The following is an 18,622-nucleotide window of genomic DNA, read 5'->3' on the forward strand; positions in this document are numbered from 1 at the left end:
GGGACTCGAAATGACACACCGTTTGTTTTGTTAGAAACTAGACACATAGAGCTTTCCGACGATACATCCCATGCATCATGGGTATGTCCAAGCGATAACAGATTTGCATCTAAAGTTGATCTAAATTCTGCCTTTGCACCAGTTTTTACTGTTATGTTGAAGCTATAATCGTACGGCCGCAGTTAGGTTACCCGAACTCTGTTTTTGATGTATGACCTATGGATTCAAAGACGAAGAAGTCTACTTTTCAATGGTTTAAGTGTCACCCTGGAATTCATGTTGTTTAATTAGATATGGCCAAAATAAGACAGGCTGGTTGTGGTTGTCATTCCTGTTTTGGGAGTTTTGTTGCGTTGGTCTGTTTGGTTGAGATTGTACACTTGTGGGTCTTTATATTTGATATTTTTGGGTGTGTTGGAGTACCTTGGAGTATGGAAGAGGTGTGTGAGGTCTCCCGGGTATGTGGGTACTCCCAGACACCTCTAGAGATTTTGGTGACTTTATGTAATGTTTGCCCCATTAGCTAGTGTAGAAGGCATGTTATGATTTGTTAGTCTAGCATTTGGTTTAACATTCCTAGATGTTCATATGCTAATATGGGTTAACTTGTGGCTAGGTAACGAGCCGGTCTTTTAGGAGGTGCCGAAACCGTAAGTTTGGCATACTCCAGTCGAATGAAAGGTGAGTGTGTCTGATATGGTTCTTCTCAATAAGATATTGCTATGGTGGTATGTATATATCTTGCTATGGTATTTTAGCTTTCAATATGATTATCGATATGTAAATAATGCGGTGGAGGTGATTATATATCAATGATATCATGCTAATCGAGGTTTAGCTATTAATATGGATATATGTGGTCGAAATTGTATATCATGCTATATATTGTTTTAGCTAATGGTATGCATGCTTGTTATATGTTGATTGTACTCGCTAAAGGATTGTGGAGTGAGTCACACCATATCGTGGGCCATGCCGTCTAATTAACGGTGAATGGAAGTGTGGTGTGCGGGACACAATACCTTGAGTACATGGAATGTGGCAGACGTGCCACTGTATGTTGGTGTTTACACATGTGGTTATACGATTGAGTACTTATGTTGAGTTTCGTGTGATTTACATTCATGCCGTTATTGTTATGTGGTTGTTTATTGGATAATATTGCTATGTTTGGAGAATGTGGTGGTTATGACTATTGTATTCATATGGGTATTTCAGTTATGTTGGTAGTGAGTATTCTTATTGATATTCTTTTGGGTATTGAGATATTTTATCGAGCATTTTTATATCTCACACACTCTGGTTTTTCTTTTTGGACTGCCAGGTAGCAGGTGGCTTAGAGTGGGTCCACTACTGGTCAACGCTTTGGAGAGTGCTGAGACTAGCGTCGGGTGATGTCTTTGGTTAGATTGTTGCGTAGCTGATTCGTTTAAAAGCTAACCTAAATGTTATGTAATTAATTGGAGAAAGTGATATTTATTATAACTTGTGAGTTGAGGTTTTGGCGTTGACTTGGTTGTATTTTAAGTGAGAAGTCTTCCGCTAATTTGTATTCTGATTGGTTGTAGAGTGTGGTGTGGTCTATTGTGTGGAATGCCACGTGGCCGCGCTGACTCGGGCCCACTCTGGGTGCCGTTTGCGGGGCGGGGCGTGACAAAGGATCTCTAGTTCATTAAGAAGAGCTATCATCTTCAGAACATGATCCCTAATCAGGGTCCCTTCAACATGGGTGATGCTCACCAATTCTTTCATAGCAACTAACCTTGCTGCCCGATTCTGATCCCCTAACATTTCTTTAAGATTCAACATCATATGGGAAGCAGTTTCCATAGCTTAATGTTGATGTTCCAATATATTTGACATCGAAGTCAAAATATAACACCACGCCATCTCATCAGCTTTAACCCAATCTTTATAAAGCTTTGCTTCCTGTTCTGTGGCATTCTCTTCGGGTATAGGAGGACACGCCGTAGATAACACATATTTGTGGCCCTCAGCAGTTAACACAATATTCAAGTTTCTTTTCCAGTCAACATAGTTTCTAGTAAGTTTATTTTCTTTGAGAATAATTGCAAGTGGATTGAAAGAGCCTATTTTTAAATCTGAGAATCAAATAACATAACAATCAATTAGGAAGGGCAATAAAAACTTTGAATTTTATTTTAATATTGGTTCCATCAATCACATGTTAAAAGAAAAACATTGGCAACCCTACACACCGTGAAGAGCATGCCTCGATGGAAAGTTTTCTACTCTTTATCATTCGTGTAGATAGGCACAACCTTTTAATTTTACTATCTAAATACTATACCATTTCATGCAAAATTAAATAGCTAATATAGTTTCGGTCCTATAAATAATAATAGTGACTCAGATAGTGAGGATACTATTATTTACAGCTAAGTGTATACCATTACCTAGCCCCATGACCCATGACCCATTGTTCCGTTATGAATTACCTCAAATGATGAAGTAATTCACACAACAATTATCATAAACCTATCTTTTAAGGAAGTCTGTACCGATGAGGCCATAATTGATTTTGCCCGATGGGGGGAAGGTTCTAAAACCATCACACAAAATTAATTATATCATTTACATGCTAGTAATAGAGACCATGGAATTTATAAAAAATAAATTCTCTCTCCCACTTAGTTATTTAAAAAAAAATTGCGAGAGTTGTCAAAATTTTCGAATTTGCAAAACCGCGATCTAGGTCAAAGCCAATTATCACCACATTGTCCAATATGGTAAAACTTTCACATTTACAAACATTCATAGAAACATGCATAAACATAAATAAGGAAACATAATAAAATATGCATCCCAACTATTATGGTCAAAGATGTAATCCTTGAGCAACAAGGAATCCTTCCAAACTTGAAATCCTTAAGCAATAAGGAGTCATTCCAAACTTGAAATTCTTCGGCTATATTTGTGTGGAAGACTTAGATAGTTTGAATAAATCAAGGAAACCAAAATCTAACCGTACTTAGGCAAGAAAATTCGGATTTGACATATTCCCGCTTAAACTGCACGGCATTCAGTATTTTGGCTAAATCTTCTTCATCCGACCTCCAATTAAAGTGATTCAAATTGGGTTGAATTCGAAATTCAATTATCTACAACTTTTGTGAAGAACAGATTTTCTTATTCTAACGTTTACTGGGTCGAAATAGCCCTGTAATCAGACCCTATGAATCTGGAAAAAATCTGTTGCGAGCCAAACAACCTGTATCTTTTGTATCTATCATCTTCGATCTCTAAATAACCATCGAATGCTATTACAATCGAAGAAACATACAAATATCGATCTTATGGCTCCATTGGAGTTCACATGCTACGTTAATTATTATAACTACGAAAAATAATCGTGGCACTCAATAAATAACATATGCTACGTTAATTATTACAACCACGAAAAATAATCGTGATACCCAATAAATAACAATAACCACGAAAAAATTATCGTGGGATCCAATCACACAAAACTAATAAAAAATTATGTGACCATAATAGCTGGGTAAGAACGCTGCAAAATAAGGGTTAGTACAGTTCTATGTTCTACCCTCTATAACCTACGGACAACATGGCCTGTTTAATCCATACGCGTGATCACAACCTGGCTCTGATACCACTGTTGGGAAACCGAATCCCCAAGACCCAGTAATGACGTGTACAGATTAGACAACAAAAAATTGTAAAAACCCTATGAAGCGGAATTAGGGTTCTACCTCAACTCTCTGCGACACGAACGCTGGTTGAACTTGTTATAGCACGCCTTGCTATAAACCACAAATACTGCTCGACCGTACCTTACGATCTTCTATCGTATTCCCTGCACGTCTAGAACACGAGCCGAGTGTGGATTCTTTCGTGATCTGTTTGCTCTCTCTAAGTTTGCTTCTATTTACTGAATAATAGGAAAACATCAATCTAACCTAGAGAGCATGACGTGTATATATAGGGCTACGATAGGGACCTAAGGAGTAATAAGTCTGGGCTCCCAGTGTAAATAAGAAATTTAATCCCACCAGAATTTTATTTCTTATTTCACCAATTATAATTCACCCCACTACAGAATTATAATTGCATTTTCGTCTTTATCTCAATTATATTACGAGCTCCAAGATATTAAATACTTATTAATCTCTTCACGTTTAGTCTCTAGATACCCGTTAATTAAAATAAATTACTAACAATAAGCTCATGTAAAACTCCCAACAAGGAAGGCAATTACGGTCTAGTGGAGTCCGTGACTAGTTTGGCGACACTTACAGGAGGATTTCATCACAAATACTGAAAAGGACTCAACCACCTAGAAGGCAAGCCTCATGCTCTATTAACACAAAATACTAAGCATACCAAAATTGAGTGCTTTAATTTAATGAAAAATTAATTAATAAAGTTCGAAAGGGCAAAAAACTTGAGGGCCTAACTAAAACCTAGCCCTAATATCTTTCGGAATCTGGCAAGCCCAAGCTCGACCCATGCATAAAATAAGCTTCACTTGGAAAATGCTAGCGCCCAGCTCGTCGAATTCCATTTATTGTCTTTTTGTTGATAGTTTTTTTTTTTCTTTCTTTTATAGATAAAAGCTAGCAATTCAATAGGGAGAATATCAATATCCTATTAACTTGATTTTCCGTGTGGATAATTTCGTCAAAAAGGTCCCATAGATTGAACGGAAAGCATGGCATATTTACACTTCTAGACTAATATATAGCTAGTCTTGCTATTATCAAACAGGATCCGGGGGCTGTAGTGCACCCCTGCACTACACGTGTAGTGTGGCCAGTTCGGCCGTTTATCTTGGCAGAACGGCTCGAATTTTCATCCAAACAATGGACGGCTAAGAATATTTGTAAGAGTTCGAATTAAATTCAAGTTGTCCGTGCCGAAATAGACGGTCAGATTAACCGCACTATACGATATAGTGCAGCGGGTACACTACAGCCCCTCCCATTCCTATCAAATAATCCTACCGTGGTCAAGCCTTGGACCATGCTATCCCACCTCACATGTACAACGACTTAGGGTGTGTTTTCGTTTCAAGTTAATGCCAGTAGTCAAATTGTTTCTAGTAAATGGTATTATAATTAGTTGGTCTATGTGAATATGATGGAATGCCTAGAATCTCAATGAAAACATAAACTTGATGAAAATCCCCTAGTTTTTTTTTTACTCAACTCACATATATGTATACAACCTCACACAAAAGAATTGTCTCTCAACTCTCTGTAATTCTCACCAGTATACAAGAGCTAGTATATGTACAAGTGTACAACAGATTAAATAGGCACAAATGGAGGTGGAGCCTCTGGCTTAGTACCAACAGCTGGATCATGGAGAATTCTAATTCTTGGCCGGATCGTGATACGATATAATGGTGTATGCCGTTTGTGCTAGCGTGAAGAAGAAAAGGAAAACAGCAGCTATGAGCGAGAGCATCGCCCAAGGGTTCCTAAAATAGTTCTTCATGATATACACACGCACCCAGCGCTCCTCCCAGTACTTATTGACCGTCCCATGCAACCCATACAGGATAGTTAACGGGTCAAGTGTTAGATCCTTAGAGAGGGAATTGAAGAGTTTGACGACGTCGTCGTCACTGCCGAGGGCATTCTTGATGATCCCTCCAGTGCGCAAGATGCTAACGTCCTCCGCGCTTTCGATGATTTTGCTCATGAAGAAGATATAATAGGTCACCTCGTTCCCCACAAAATCAACATGGAACCGCTCGAAAGCAATGAGGTTCAAAAACGTAGACTCAGTAGTGCCGTCCACCACTATGGGCGGGAGACTCAGCACCCCACCTGTAAAGGAGATGTCATTCAGGGTTGCGCTCCTGCTTTTCTTGAATCGGATTCCGGCATCGCTAAGCTCCATTGCGCACCGGATGACCTCGTTGCCTCCCGTGCTAGACCGGATGACCTCATTGCCTTCCGTGCTAGACCGGATGACCTCGTTGCTGCCTGCCTCCTTAAATAGAAAAGCGGCCCGGATCGCTACAACAAATTTGGGATTTTGGGATTAATTTTATGGGAACCAGGAAAAATTAGTCTCTAGATATGTTCATTTTGTGACAAAAACTACCTTGGTCGCAAAATCAAAAAAGCATGAAGTTCTCCACACTAGACACGCACCTAGGATTGGCGCCAAAGTTTCCCGCCACAGGAAAACTCTTTTCACAACCAGGTTCGTGGCCTTTTACAACAACATAACCCCCAATCATTTGGAGTATAGACGGAGGAAGATTGGAGACAGGACTCACAGGCGTAACATTTGGCAATATACACAAAGTGACTACTCTCATAATACTACTGAAACAGTGATCCATCTATACCTATTTTGTTGTGAAAATATGCCACCAAATCAAAGTTAAGTGCCATCAGAGAACAAACCTAGAAATCCAATTCATTTTTTGTGACCAACTTGGTAGTCGCAAAATGTGATGCTTTTACTGATCACATGACTTGTCACGGAAGATTATAATAAAAGCGAAGAGTCTACTTATGCTTTGGTGACTACCGACACGATCATAGTGACCGTGTTTGTTATATTGCAAGCATAAAAGGCATAATATTTTTGCAGAAAAGCTACGTGCACGGCAGCTGGTGCACGGCAGTTGTGCACAGACCCCGTTTTCTTTCGCCTCGGATCGCGCAAAGATGATCGGAGCCGCTCATTTTGTTCAAAATATGTTGTTTAAGGTCTCTGTAAAAAATGAGCTTCGTTCGATATCGTTAGAGGCGTTTACAAAACACCCAAAATCACTTCAAAATTTAGGCGTTCGATCATCTTTGCGCGACCCGAGGCGGGAGAAAACGGGATCTGTGCACAGCTGCTGTGCACGTAGCACGGCTCATTTTTTTGTGACCAACAATTTAGACAATAGAAGAAGTAGACTTGATTTAAAAATGGCAACTTTTGGCGACCAGCTACGATGTAAGGGGACCAAAATGTATTTGAGAATGTGGTCGCTGATTTAACTTATCCTACCGCGACCAACTCTACTGGTCACAAATGCATTTACCTTTGGTGACTAGCATCTTTCTTTGTTGCCCAATGCCTAAGACGACTGGCCTATTGCGACTACATTGCTGGTTGCAAATTACCTTGTGCATGGGCGCGGATCTTTCTTCTTGTTCTCACGCGTATAAGGAGACTTGACCTGTACACGTCGAGTAAGTGCAAGCATTCGCCAATGCTGGCGTCGTATGGGAACCAGGGGTTGGGGAAGCAGAACTTGCAAATAAGCTTGTTCACAATCTCATGAAACTCCCCGTCATCTTGCTGCACACGTAGTTGAAAACAACTAAGCACACATCTTTACTCTAGTTTCTTCCTAATTAGAGCCCGTTCCACTCAATTTTTAGTATTTTTTGGAGATTTTGTAACGATCCGCTCCATCTTTGTATAATATTATCCGCTTTGGACGCCCAAAGCCCATAGACTATCCAGTAGGTCACTCATTCCTGGACTATCCCAGGATGAGCACGCTTAACTGTGAAGTTTCTATGAGCTTTGTCCCGCTCTCACGGCTTTAAAAAGCCTTGTACAAGTAGGAGAGATTTTTTCTTATAAACCATGACTTGCTCCCTCCCGTCCGGACGGAACATGCCATCCTGCAGTACCGCCAGCCACCGAAAAACGGGGTGTCACAGATTTTGTCCTTATTTAAAAAAAACTTCGCATTCGTTAATTACTTCTACCCAAAAATTAGTCTCTAATTGTAAGCCAAAAAAGCTAACTTGACTTCTTCTTTTTGCTGAAAAGTGGTTATTTTTTAAATTATTTGGCTAAAAGTCATAATTTTTTACTTTTCTGATTCATTTTGACGAGACAAATCAAAAAATCAAAAAAAATGTGGCGCAAAAGTAACATATGCGAAAAAAATTGAATAAGGACAGAACAAACAAACAAACAAAAATCCCAAAAGTGCTAAGTGGAACTCCACCTAAGCCCTAGTCAGCAATTGCTTACTGGACCTGGTAAGTGAAATTCTCTCTTACCCTTCCGTGTTAAACAAAAAATACTTCACCTAAGTTGTGTCCTGATGAGGCGGAAACCGAAACCGTCATCTGAATCGTTCATTTTGTAGAGACCGCAAAGGCGCAAAGTTGTGTAATCACGCGAAAAACAACTCTATCAGACATCTATTGGTAAATCAAAAATTTAATTATTTTGGTTTATAAAAATAGACATCAGGATTATGTCAATAGTTTTGAAGTTAAATTGTCCATCATCGTTTATTATATAAATAGAAATTCAATTTTTAATATACTTATTGGTGTCCGATCAAGCTGATTTTTTTGCGTGAACATGCAACTTTTGCGGCCCCTACAAGATGAATCATTCAAATTACCGCAATGAACACTCGGTGAGAACAAAATTCGAGGCAGAAACACCATGGTTTCCACCTCATCTGGATATAACTTTTTCTCTTCTTATTGAAATGAGAACTAGGAAAGCCCAAAAAAAAAAAAAGGATTTGAGTTCGTACTAAATTAACTTAAAAAAAGATTTGAGTTCGTACTAAATTAACATTTTTTTTTACAATGGATTTTGTTCCTTGTTCGTAAATTGTTTTTATTTTTAATTAAAATACTTGATTTTTTAAATTCGTCTCAACTAGAGAAATCAAAAAAACCAAAACATATGTTGAGCGAACTTGAAAAAAGTTCAAAAAAATAAAAAAATAATCTAAATAGTTGTCTGTTCTGAGTGGAGAATTTATTGTCCTTAACAATTTCTTTAAATTTTGTTCATTAATTTTTCATCTTTTATTTTTTATCATTTAGGTGACTGATCAGAAAAGTAAAAAGGTTAACGCAGAACAAACAAAGAGTTCATAAAAACAAAATTAAAAGTAATTTTGTGTGCATTGATCAATAAGGCTCGAGCCCTTGCGAGTTTTCTTGTAGAGAAATTTAGTGGCACGAAAAAATTACTCCTTACATCCTAAATTTTTAATCTACTACTATGAGAAGTCATGTAATTGCCAAAGCAAAAATAAAAGTACTTTCGTGCATGGTAATTTTGATTTTTTTTTTACACCAATTAGAAGAACTAATTGAGGTCTTGAATTTGGTGCGATGAAATTTGAAAAATTATGCACAAACATAGAATGTATGTTCATTATTCATAATCGTACGGCTTTTTGTAATGTACTTATAAAATTTTGGGATGGAGGTGTTGTTCCTTGTGCGATGTGAAATTTTAGAAGGAGATAGATCGATCCATCAAATTAAAAACAGACAAAATGAAGGTAAATAGATATACATATGAGATGATCATGATCACCTTAGTTCCCTCCTCCTTTTCAACAGCAACAAGCGTGGTGAGAAGAAGCATGGGGAGTTGATTTTCAAGCATCATCATGTCACGTCTGATATAAGGCACAATGTGGAGCTTCCCATGCTCACTGAAGATCGGATCGTTTTCTGAATAATAATTCACCTGCAGCGTCGAGGTACGCATGACTTCGAGCACAAAACAGCCATCAAGAATCATCAGCATCAAGAACCGGCCGGTGTCGGCTTGCCAAATGTGATCGAGTGACTCGTACGAGCCTTTCAGACTTTGAGCGACTTCGGCCAGAGCGGCGACATAGGACGCAAGAGGCTTTTGGGACCTCTTGAGAAAATGGAGGAGAGCGCGGTGCTTGTGCTTCTCCATCGGCTCCAAGTGGGGCTCCTCGTGATGGTATGGCCCGAAGGAGACGAACTGGGGCTTGTAGGCTTTCTTGTTCAAGTCCGTGAAGCATTCCGGGACTTTGTAGATGGATTGCTTGTCCCATTGTTGCATTTCTGTAGTTTCGGTTGTTGGCATTAGCTTCAATTCATCTTCTACTTGTATCGCCCAATCATTAAGCTTTTCTCCCATTTCCTCCTTAACCACTCCAGTACTCCAATCCACCCTATAAATAGTTCAAGCTAGTAAAACAGTAAAAGACACATTACTTCAGCATCTTTTCTTTTCCTTTCTTTTTGTGTGTGGTTTCTTTGATTCTTTCTCTCTCGCAAAACATTCAAGCAAGGGATTTGAAAGGATTCTGAGGATTTTGTCTGTGCCTTCCTCATAATCCTACAACAAGATGTTTTACGGGATCCACACAAACTGCTCTATGTTTATATAACGTTTTTACGTGGTACTTGTAGACTTTTAATTTACTAGACTGTGTAAATCTAATTCAATTGGGTAAATAATGAAACTTACAACAAAAAAAAAGGGGAGGGGGGGAAGCTTAACATAAGAAACTCTTGAGCTTTTGAGGTTATAATTTTGCATCTGTTTATATATATTGGATGTTGGATAAGCCCAAATTACAAATGAACCCAAAATTCAAGCATATATTGTCAACTAATAAAAAGGGTTGTTTATATAGTAAAAAGGGAAAAGTCTACTTTCACCCATGTGGTTATCGTCATGTGCGGATACCTCTCTCATGGTTCAAAACTAACCACCTAACCTATCCGTGGTTTTGAAAATGTGCGGATAGACCCCCTGCCGTCATGTTTTCCATCCATATTAACGAACACAATATTAAAATACCGATATACCCTCATCATGTCTTTTGATTCTTCTTCTTTTCTAAATCTAACCACACCATCTCCTATACCAAAAATTGAATCCAAACCGTTAATATTGTAATTTTGATGAGTACTACATCTATGCCAAAATTCAAGTCAATCAAAAAATGAAAAGCTCATGGTCGAATCGATTTTGTTATGAAATTAAAATTTCAAATTTGAATTTACTAAAAATTAGATCACTGGCTTATTGATGCGTGATCGAGATGATTTTTTTACAGAGATACTCTATTCTTTATTTAATACATTGTGAACGACTCAGATTACATTCTAGAGGTGTGTGAGATACACATCCGTTAATATGGATGAAAAACATGACGGTAGAGGGTCTATCCGCACATTTACAAAACCACATGTAGGTTATGTGGTCAATTTTGAACCATGGGGAGTATCCGCACATGACGATAACCAAAGAATGGCGAAAGTAGACTTTGCCCTAGTAAAAAATGTAAAGAGTATTTTATCTTTTTGTTCGTTTCTTGCAAAGACCAAAACTAGGTTTGATTAATTATTTTTTATTCGTTTCTTTATCTCTCCCTTGACATTCAAGTAATGGATTCGAAAGAATTCTGCCTGTGCCTTCCTCTGGGCTCCGGCTATGATGCTCCCAGGCAATTTGGAAGCATCATATATGCTTGCATTGTTTCTGAACTGTTGGATCTGATAGCTTTAATCCTAGCCATTGGATCTCAAAGTTGGATCGCATAGTTTTTGTGTATCTTCTTCTTTTTTTTCCTCCCTTTCTCTTATGTTGTGATTAGGGAAAAAAAACCACTAATGTAAAAAAAAAAATCCTCAAAATGCACATACGTGACATTCCCATGTAGATTACAATCACGATTCATAAATACATCAGCTCGGGATATGCATACGTTTAAGAACGTATGATCGAGTTGCATGTTGACTTGTTTGTGATCAACACGATTTGCACATGCACGCATGGATCATGCGTGTGCCACGACTTCTAGTGTTATTGAAATGCTAGCTATACTCTAGAACCAAAAAGGCTTTTACGTTTGGAAAAGTACCGCGTGCACTGGCGGACGCACATGGTGGCAAGAGGAGTCAAGTGACCCCACTGGATGAAAATTCCCCATGTAAATGTATATAGATTTTGGATATTTTGTAATTTTGCCGTAAGACCTATACTCTCCTCTCGTCTCTCCTTTATATCTTGCCCCAAGTGATCTTGAAAAATTACAAGCTTGCCCAACTTTTCACCTATTGTCTTTTTGCTTTTTGTCTTTTTGCTTTTTGTGGTCCCACCCACCTTTCCAATCAGTGACTCTCTCTCTCTCTCTCTCTCTCTCTCTCTCTCTCTCTCTCTCTCTCAATAAGGGAAAAATGGGCAAGAATAGTTCCTCTATTTCTAGATAAAAAACCGAAAGTTTTCAAAGTTTTTTTTACTCAAAGTGCACAGCCTATCTTTATCTCTCTCCCATCTTTTTGCAAAACAAGACTTTGGATTATTATGAGGTAAAACCTAATCGTTGGCCTTTTAGGGAAATTTGATTTTTTTTCTTAGATTGTGACTTTATTTGTGTGTGTGTGTGAGTATTTTTTTTTTTTTTTTTTTGAAATTGTAGATTGTAAAACTTGATTGGATTGTGCATTAATAATTTAAAGTAAACATTATATGGAATCCTAAAAAACAGACTTCATTAAAATTCAATGGCCCATGAACCATGATTATATGATCTGGTAAATAATCTAAACCCTTGGTTATAATTTGAAATAAAAAAACCTAGATCAATTTGAGACAAAATTGATTATGATTGTGACTTCTTTTTTTGTTCTGCTTTTGGAATTGTACAATTGTATTTTGGGGAAATTGATTGAGTTGTGAATTAATTGCATTGTAGGCAAGTTTTTTCCCCAACGTTTCATAATAACTATGCAAGAGTTCTTCTTTTCTTCAGTTTTATTTTACTACCAAACCTTCTGTAGGGGGATGAAAACAATTGACGCTTCGGGTCAACTGGATTGCAACGGCTTATTCGTGCCTCTTCACCGGAACCCTAGCTCGACGTCTGAACCCTAATCTGCAAAATAGACAGGGGATGAGTGCACCTTTGCCTCTCGTGGCAAAGGCCCTCCGAAGCCTTTGTTAGTATCACGTACTAGAAAACTCAGCCCTAATTATCAGTAGGAAAGCAATAATAATGCAACGTATTGCGTACCTCTCACCTCTAGGTTTTCCTCATATTTATAGATTTATGGATGCTTGCTGTCCAAGCATCCTTATTGCCATAGGATTCCTAACTCGTATAGGAAACCCAGGATATCAAGGAATCTCGTTTCCTTTATCAGTTTATGGGAAAGAGTCCTTTTAGGATTCTTTTCCTTTAAGAGCCGAACATCCCATACTCGTTGGGTATCTTTCTCAGATCCTATATTCTTGGGATCTTTATCCCTATAAGAGACATGACTATTCTGGAATCTTCCAGAGTATTCTCTCTGCTCCTACTCTCGATTGGAGTTCCATCTTTGTTCGGCCGTCTCATAGCCGAACAGACGGCTTGGACCAGTTACCTCACATGTAACTGGTCCTTGAGCCCGTACAACCTTCCTGGACCACTGACTTCTCATGTCACTGGTCCATATTGCCCAACACTTGTTTAGCATGATGACTGTCCTGTCTATATTCAAACTATGGTCCCACGTACCATTTATTCGGATATCGATTGCATTGCTTTCAACCCGTGATCACTCGTATTACGTGCAAGGTTCTTTACATCATCTGTTCGGCTGTATCATAACCGAACAGTCTATTTATAGCCATGACTTCTCATATCACTGGTCCATATCGCTGTTCACCGAACTGCTCGGCGATAAGTCCAGTCGTATTTACCACGTGTTCCCAAACATCACGTGTTTGGTAACTAAATGTATCTGCTCGGGAATACCTCCCTACAATTGCTCCCCAGCTTCATGTATTTACCACTGTTCGGGGGTAATATATGACGCTTAGAAACAGAATTCTATCTAGACCAAACTCTTTTGATCCCGTGCAGTCATAATTTCAATACTTCATTGATGCCTTTTGGCGCCTATGTCATTATACCATTTCGGGGTAAACGACTCCACGTGGCACGTTTTCGTATGCCTAGCATTAACTTCGAACTGACATTCTATGAAACGGCGTCAGAACGGTTTCTGCTTTCCGTTACTTTTTCCTGTAACGGTGTGAGAGGAGACGTTTCGTCTCCGTCTCTCACCCTTAAACCCCTGAAAGGGCTCCGTCTGGTCTTTTACCCAGAACTCGAACTTTCAGTCTCCCTAAAAACCAGGCGAAAGCATCCCGCTATCTGCCATTGCCGCCATCTGCAAATTCGATTGCACTCCAAGAATTCATCACGGTATCGTTTGTAAGACTCTCGTTCCAACTCCATTTCTTCTGCTTAGGTTTTCATCTGAGATTTCATTCTCAGATTGTGGTCACTTCTAGGGTTTCAATCACGCCCATTCTTTCATTTACGTTTTCTTCGAGTATATCCATGGCGGATGAACGTGATACCCCTCCTAGACCCAGTAAGTTTAGGAAACTCTGTGAAACCCCAACTGCCATGGCGGCATTTAGGTCTGAGTATAGTATCCCTGATAATGTGGGGCTCGAACTCGCCCCTTTAGGAGCAGATAGGGATGGTGGCTCCTGGGATAGAATGTGCATCCCTATCGTGGCCATCGTCGAAGGTGGGGTCCGATTTTCTCTTCACCCACTACTCCGTCAGATCCTAAACTGGTATCGACTCACCCCCATGCAAGTATCAACAAATGTCTTTAGGCTGATAATGGGTGTAATTGCTTTGAATAGGATTCTAGGGACCCAGTTAGGAATTTGGGATATTCAGTGGTGGTACAGTATTGTACTAAACCCTGACTATAATACCTACTATTTCAAAGTTAGAAGGGCAGAAAAGCGCTTCGTGCTCAATCTGCCAGATTCTGCTCGTGACCACGAGATCGACTTCCTCTATGTGACTGGAGCATTCGAGCCCTTAGGGGAAGATGGCCAAGTGATAGGGCTCCATTGCCCCCACATATGGGGTTATCCACGTATGCTCTTGCTTTTTATCTTTTGCAATTTCTTCATTTACTGCTTTCTCGTAGCTTTCTTATGAACTAAATTTGGTTTTTCAATTTGAAACTTGCAGCTGAAAACGTTAACAAACGTCCTAGACGTGAGCCGAGCTACGTCCGAGCAGGGGACATTAACAGGATACTAAAGTACACAGGAGAACCAGGAACCCGAACAGCTGGTCGGGGTCGAGACGCTGATATACTGCTGGGATACGATCCTTCGTACAGAGGGGTCATTGATAGAAGACTTGCTCATCCCAGTACCAGTGCTGCATCCACCTCATCTGCTCCTCAAGAACGTATCTCAAGACTTCAAACTGGGGTTACTGTTGCTGGCCAACCTGGTGAAGTTCCCATTTCAGAAGGCGTGCCACTTCCTCGTTTGAGACTCAGAAGATCTTCTCGTGGATCAGTCTCTAATCAACAACAATCCGAGCAGCTGATTGCAAATCGTGATACCAGCCAGTCTTCTTCTTCTGGTTATTCTCGATCCCCTTGTAACCCAGGTACAATGACCCGTCAACCTCTTAATCTCAGCTCCTTACTTACTGTGTCCGCACGAGGACGCGGTGCTACCAACAGGGTAGCATCAACTGGCGCTCCGCCCCCACAACCTCGTCGCAATAGGGGGGATCAGCAAGATCGTCATCTTCTCCTCGGGGGGAGGAGGGTTCCCTTGATGCTGCTGACGCACATCGAGACAAACGGCCGAGGTCTGATGACCCAACTGGTTCTGTCCCACAGACTGATACAGAAACCCATCTCCCCGTGTCACCAACTGCTCAAGTACTCCCCCAGACATGGACTCCTTCTTTTACTAGGGGAGATCGTCTTGTCCATGTTGGGGATAGTGCTAGTTCATCTGAGACTGCTCTAGCCTTGGCCCAAGGGTTAATGCTCCCTGTTGATTTGCAAAAGGAGTCTCTGTCGTCTCCTGATCGGCTGGTGTCTACTGGTCTTGTTAATGGAATTAAGGTAATGTGACTCAATCGTTTCGTATAAGTCTCTATGTATATTTCGTATACCACATATCATATACTGCTACACTTGTCACTTACCACTCGCTGTGTTTGCCAGTTTATCCAAAAAATGGTAACCATAGGGCAGAAGTACCAAGAAGCTGAGGCCGAACAAATCAGGTTGCTAAATGACAACACTCGACTTCTTCGGACAGTTGCTCGGCTTGAAAGAGAAAGAGACAAAGCCAAGGCGGATTTTAATGGTGCTAAAGGCAAGCTGCAAGTTGCCGAAGAGAGCCTAAACCAGGCTTTATCTGAAATTGACAGCACCAAGAAGGCTTCATATGAAGATGGCTACCAGAAGGGTTATGATGCCACAACTGCCAGTTACGTGGAACAGATGCCAGCTTTACAGGACCAGGTCTGGATTGCCAGCTGGGAAACCTGTCTGACAAAACTAGGGGTTGCTGAGGATTCACCCTTCTGGGTTGAGAACGAGCTGCCTAGCACCCGTGTTCAGAACATCGAGGACATTCCAGAGCCAACAGGACATCCAGAGGAAGACTTTGAACAGCAAATTGAAGAATTTGCTAATGCTGAGGAAGATATCCCCACGGATGTGGTCCCTACTGAAGCTCCTGCTCGGGATGTACCTGTTGAGCCCATTAACCTGGAAGAAAATGTAGTCGAAGATGGTGCTGATACTGACATCAACACTAACACTCCTGAGGTCCAGAATGTGGACTGATTTGGTAAGTATAAGAATTGTTTTGGTTGCTGGTCCTGCGTGACCATAAGCATACTTTGGCCCTGTGAGGCACTAGTTCAGTTTGAATACTTTGTTAACACAGGTATTTGGCCCTTCGTGGCATAACCTTATGTTTTGCTCGGCATCCTTTGTTGTTGCAGCTGTTCGTATGCAATGTTTCAATCTAAGTATGTCGTATCATTTGTTTGCATAAGTATTTCGTACTTTTTAGCAAATCTTTCACGCCTGTTAAGTTTCACATACTTAATTTTGTTTAAGTGTCACGTACTTCAAAACATTTGTTTCCCAGTGTCTCGTACTGTTTTAAGTTTAGTACTTTACAAGTGTATTCATACTTGTTAAGTATCACGTATTTAGAACATCACACAAGTGTCTCGTACTTGTGTTTCAGTTTCACGTACTGAACTAAATGTGGCTTACATTTAAGTCAAGCCAATATAGGTTCTCAAGTATCACGTACTTAAAACACCATATAAGTATCTCGTACTTTGAACGTCCATACAAGTATTTCGTACTTGTATTTGTTTAAAAGAAAACACACAAGTATTTTCATACTTGCTAAGTATCACGTACTTTAAGAAAAGACATACAAGTGTGTTCATACTTGCATTCAAATGTATACCCAAGTCTCACATACTCAAAAGGTATACCCTGCTCCCCAATACGAATAAGGAGAACCAAACTCGTGGTTCGTATTTAAATACCACAACAGTTATTCGAAAGAAGTGATTGTATTCATAATCTGTAAAACGCAAGAGGGCGTTACTCGTACCCTTTTAAAAAATAATCAAAACTAGAACAAAGGAATTATATTCGTAATTCCCACACAATCACGTAGTGTAAATCCAAAACAAGATTTAATACTTCTAAACAAAGAACTTTCGTAAATTATGAACATTCCAAGGCCTTGGAATTGGATCACCATCCAAATCTGCCAATCGATAGGCTCCTATGCCTATAATCTCAGTTACTCTATATGGGCCCTCCCAGTTGGCCCCCAGCTTGCCTTCGTTGGCCACCTTGGTGTTGCCGAGCACTTTTCGTAGCACGAGGTCCCCAACACCAAATTCTCGAGGGTGAACATGCTTGTTGTAGCTTTTCATCAGCTGTTCTTGGTAAGAAGCAAGATGTACCAAGGCTTTTTCTCTCCTCTCCTCGGCAAGGTCAAGCTCGATTTGAAGGGCCCTGTCATTGCCTCCACTTTCAACCAGAGCTGTCCTGTTGGTCGGCAGACCCACTTCCAGAGGTATGACAGCCTCTGTTCCAAATGCCAACGAATAGGGGGTCTCTCCCGTAGACCTCCTAGGCGTTGTTCGATGAGCCCACAGGACCAATGGTAATTCGTCAGGCCATTTTCCCTTAGCTTTGTCAAGTCTTTTCTTGATTCCATCAAGGATAGTTTTATTAGACGCCTCTGCTTGCCCATTACTCTGAGGGTAGGCTGGGGTGGAATAAAAATTTCTTATTCCATACTGGGCACAAAAAGCCTTGAATTTCTTCTGGAATTGGGATCCATTGTCTGTAATCAATGAATAAGGGACCCCAAAACGAGTGATGATGCTTTTCCACACGAACCTTTCTATCATAGGCTCAGTGATTTTGGCCAGTGGTTCTGCCTCAATCCACTTTGTAAAATAGTCAGTTGCAACAAGCAGGAATTTTCGATTCCCAGTTGCTTTGTGCAATGGACCCACGATATCCATCCCCCATTGAGCAAAAGGCCAGGGACTTGTTAAAGGCACCAGATCTTCGGCTGGTGTTCGAATCATTGGTGAGAATTTTTGACACTTCTCACAAATCTTTACATACACCTTTGCATCTTCTTGCATGTGTGGCCACCAATAGCCTTGAGTAATTGCTCGGTGGGCAATAGATCTGCCTCCAGCATGGCTCCCACATGTTCCCTCGTGGATTTCATGAAGGAACTTCTGTACCATCTCAGGATGTACACATAGCAAATAGGGACCCGTAAAGGATTTCCTATACAACTTACCCTCTGGGGACAACCAAAACCTAGCAGATTTGACTCTTATCTTGTGGGCCTCCTTTTTATCAGAAGGGAGTATCTCGTCTCGTAAGAACTCCATTATTGGGTCCATCCAACTTGGTCCTTGGTTCACGTCCAAGACCAAGTCTACACTCCTCCCAATGCTCGGCTCGTTGAGGTATTCTACTGCCACCCTTCTTTTAAACTCTGTTGGTACTGCTGCAGCCAACCA

The 18,622-nt window shown here is 40.3% G+C and overlaps 1 protein-coding gene and 1 long non-coding RNA gene across 2 annotated transcripts; one reads left to right on the plus strand and one right to left on the minus strand.

The window, feature by feature from the left end:
- The first annotated feature begins 128 nt into the window (after positions 1-128).
- LOC131311083 (uncharacterized) lies at positions 129-1,567 on the plus strand. The gene is made up of 2 exons (XR_009195399.1): positions 129-681; positions 1,325-1,567. It is a non-coding gene; the product is annotated as an uncharacterized LOC131311083 (long non-coding RNA).
- A 3,707-nt stretch (positions 1,568-5,274) lies between these two features.
- LOC131311711 (UPF0481 protein At3g47200-like) lies at positions 5,275-9,995 on the minus strand. Its single transcript, XM_058339267.1, has 3 exons — positions 9,307-9,995; positions 7,119-7,281; positions 5,275-5,942 (listed from the first exon to the last, which is right to left on the minus strand). Exons 1-3 carry the CDS (start codon positions 9,886-9,888, stop codon positions 5,356-5,358), a joined length of 1,332 nt encoding a protein of 443 aa, XP_058195250.1. The 5' UTR covers positions 9,889-9,995; the 3' UTR covers positions 5,275-5,355.
- Between the last annotated feature and the right edge of the window lie 8,627 nt (positions 9,996-18,622).

Source organism: Rhododendron vialii, chromosome 12a (assembly GCF_030253575.1).
Source record: "Rhododendron vialii isolate Sample 1 chromosome 12a, ASM3025357v1".
Lineage (NCBI taxonomy): Eukaryota > Viridiplantae > Streptophyta > Magnoliopsida > Ericales > Ericaceae > Rhododendron > Rhododendron vialii.